At 37.3% G+C, this 2,828-nt stretch overlaps 1 protein-coding gene across 1 annotated transcript; it reads left to right on the top strand.

Annotated features, from left to right (window-relative positions):
• Positions 1-485: 485 nt before the first annotated feature.
• Positions 486-932, top strand: LOC141701530 (uncharacterized). Its single transcript, XM_074505157.1, has one exon. It carries the CDS (start codon positions 486-488, stop codon positions 930-932), a length of 447 nt encoding a protein of 148 aa, XP_074361258.1.
• The last annotated feature ends 1,896 nt before the right edge of the window (positions 933-2,828 follow it).

Below are 2,828 nucleotides of genomic sequence, written 5' to 3'. Positions count from 1 at the left end.
CTAAGTTAGAACTGTCGAGTACTTGGGAACCCTTGAACAATTTGAGCTCTACGTGATCTTTTAAAAGTTCACAATCCCAGTTTTCTTTTGCTTATAGAAACTATTTCTTTTGCTAATAAAATTGAAGAATTAAGAATGCAGTTTGATTTTGAGTACTTTTTTCAGTTGATAGAAATGGGCACAGTGGAGGTCTAATAATTCTTTGGAAAGCCCCATTGCAATGCCAAATATCGAGTTATTCACAACACCATATTGATGTCTTGTTTGTGGAGAATAATACTGTATTGTGGAGGATGTAATGTTATTATGGACATCCTGAATGCACAAGATGCTGAGAATCCTAGAACTTAATTTATAGATTAGCTGCATCTCCCCACTTCCTTGGTGCATCTGGGGAAATTTCAATGATCTTTTACATACATCAGACAAGAAGGGCAGAGTAAGCCACCCTCAATATCTTCTAGATGGTTTTTGCAGTACTATAGATGACTGTCAATTGTCTGAGGCTGAATATGGAGGTAGGTAAGTTCACATGGGAGAAGTCTCGAGGCTCTGATGCTTGGGTTCGAGAGAAGCTTGATCATGGTTTTGCTTCTATAAGCTGGTGGAGTAAATTTCCTTTTTATAATCTGAGAGTGTTGCATACATCTGTATCTGATCATGAGCCCTTATTACTGAACTTTTATAAAGTTGAAACCTCGAAAAAAAGTTTTAGATTTCGTTTTGAAAATGTATGGCTGAGAGAACCAACTTTCGTTAACGAAGTCAAAGAGATGTGGGCTGCTCTACCTAATATACATCTTCTTTTTAAACTCCTCGAAGTTTCGTCTTTCATAGCTCGTTGGGGAAGAACCTTCTTCCATAAATTTAGAGAAAATGTTAAACAACAGAAAGCGAACCTGGACAGGTTGGTGGATCGTACTGATGCTTAGAGCAGGAAAAAGTACATACCTGAGAAAGAAAGAAAATCTAAATGTTGTGCTTCTTAATGAAGAAATATACTGGAAGCAACAATAATTTATTTTTTTGGCTTAAGGAAGGTGATGATAATATAAAATTCTTTCATTCCTCTACAAATGCAAGAAAGAAATCCAATAGGATCACTGTGTTGACTAACAATGATTGGGATAAAGTTGAGGACCAGGATGGCTTGTGTAAGATAGTGAGTTATTACTTCACTGGTTTGTTTATGAAAGAGGAGCATAAGGTGGGATGTATACATACGACTAGCCACATAACTGTTATATTAGAATATAATAGCAAATTAACGGATGAGTTCACCTTTGAGGAATTCACCATGGCCATCAAACAAATGCACCCTAACAAAGCGTCAGGGCTTGATTGACTCAATCCGACCTTTTTCCGAGTTTATGGCCAAGCCTGAGTCAAGAGGTGTTCAACTATTGCAATGATTGGTTACAAGGTAATCTTTTTTTGGAAGAACTTAAATGTACTAATGTAGTTCTTATTCCGAAAAATGAATGAATCATGTATGAAGGACCTTAGACCAATTGCACTTTGTAACGTTTTATACAAAATATTATCTAAAGTGTTAGCTAATAGATTGAGACTCGTGTTGCCTTTTGTTATCTCTGAAAATTAGCCTGCGTTCCTAAAAGATAGGAACATAACTAATAATGTCTTAATTGCTTTTGAAATTCTTCATTATATGAATACAAAGAAGCGGGGTCATCTGGGGAAGGTTGCTTTAAATTTGGATATTAGCAAAGCCTATGATAGAGTAGACTGGTCTTTTCTCAGATAGAATGATAAACATAAGCTTCTACAGTACTTGGACAAAATAGATGATGTTATGTGTGAAAACCGTAACTTACAATTTTTGCTTGAAAGATTCTATGATTGGCCCAATTTTTCCAAAGAAGGGCCTGCGTAGGGGGATCCCCTCTCACCCTACCTCTTCTTGTTATGTGTAGAAGGCCTATCAAATGCTTTAGATGACGCATCTGCTAATGGTGAAATACAAGGCTGTAAAGTCTCTGCAACACCTCCAATTGTGTCATATCTTCTTTTCACATATGACAACTTTTTTTTCTTCCAAGGTACGATGAATGAGGAAATGAACGTTAAGAGAATCCTTGACAGTTATGAACGATACTCTGGACAATCTGTTAATTACCAGAAGTCGAGAATCTTTTCCAGCACAAATATTAGACGTGATAAGCAATTGCAGCTATCAGCAATCCTAGGTACACAATGATATCACAAACACTAAATACCTTGGTTTACCTTCATTGGTAGGCAGATCCAAAAGCAGGGTATTTGGCTATTTAAAAGATGAAGCCAGTAAGCGTAATATAAAATGGAGTGCTAAACCCATCTCCCAAGAAGGCAAGGTGGTGCTTGTCAGAAACATAGCACAAGTTATACCATTGTATAGCATGTCATGCTTTTTGCTCCCTAAATCTCTGTGTCCACAACTGGAACAAATGTTTAACAACTACTGGTGAAAGTCTGGAGAGGCTGATACACAAAAATGGCTGAATTGGCTGTCATGGAATAAAATGAGCTCATCAACAGTAAAGGGGGTATAGGATTCAGAAACTTATTTGGCTTTAACATTGCCCTGTTGGGAAAACATATCTGGAATTTCATGCATAACCCTCACATTCTTGTTGCTAGAGTCTTTAAAGCTCGATATTTTCCACACTCCCATGTGTTGAAAGCAACTAAAGGCACCACACCTAGTTTCATTTGGGTTGGGATTCACACAACTAAAGTGACTTTGCACAGGTTTCCGATTGGTCATTAGAAGTGGGGACGAGATTGTTGCTACTAATGATCCATGGTTAAAGAAGAAGCCTGGTTGT

Source organism: Apium graveolens, chromosome 2, assembly GCF_009905375.1.
Source record: "Apium graveolens cultivar Ventura chromosome 2, ASM990537v1, whole genome shotgun sequence".
Classification (NCBI taxonomy): Eukaryota; Viridiplantae; Streptophyta; class Magnoliopsida; order Apiales; family Apiaceae; genus Apium; species Apium graveolens.
The sequence above is the reverse complement of the archived record's forward strand: the minus strand, read 5'-3'. Positions and strand labels throughout refer to the sequence as shown.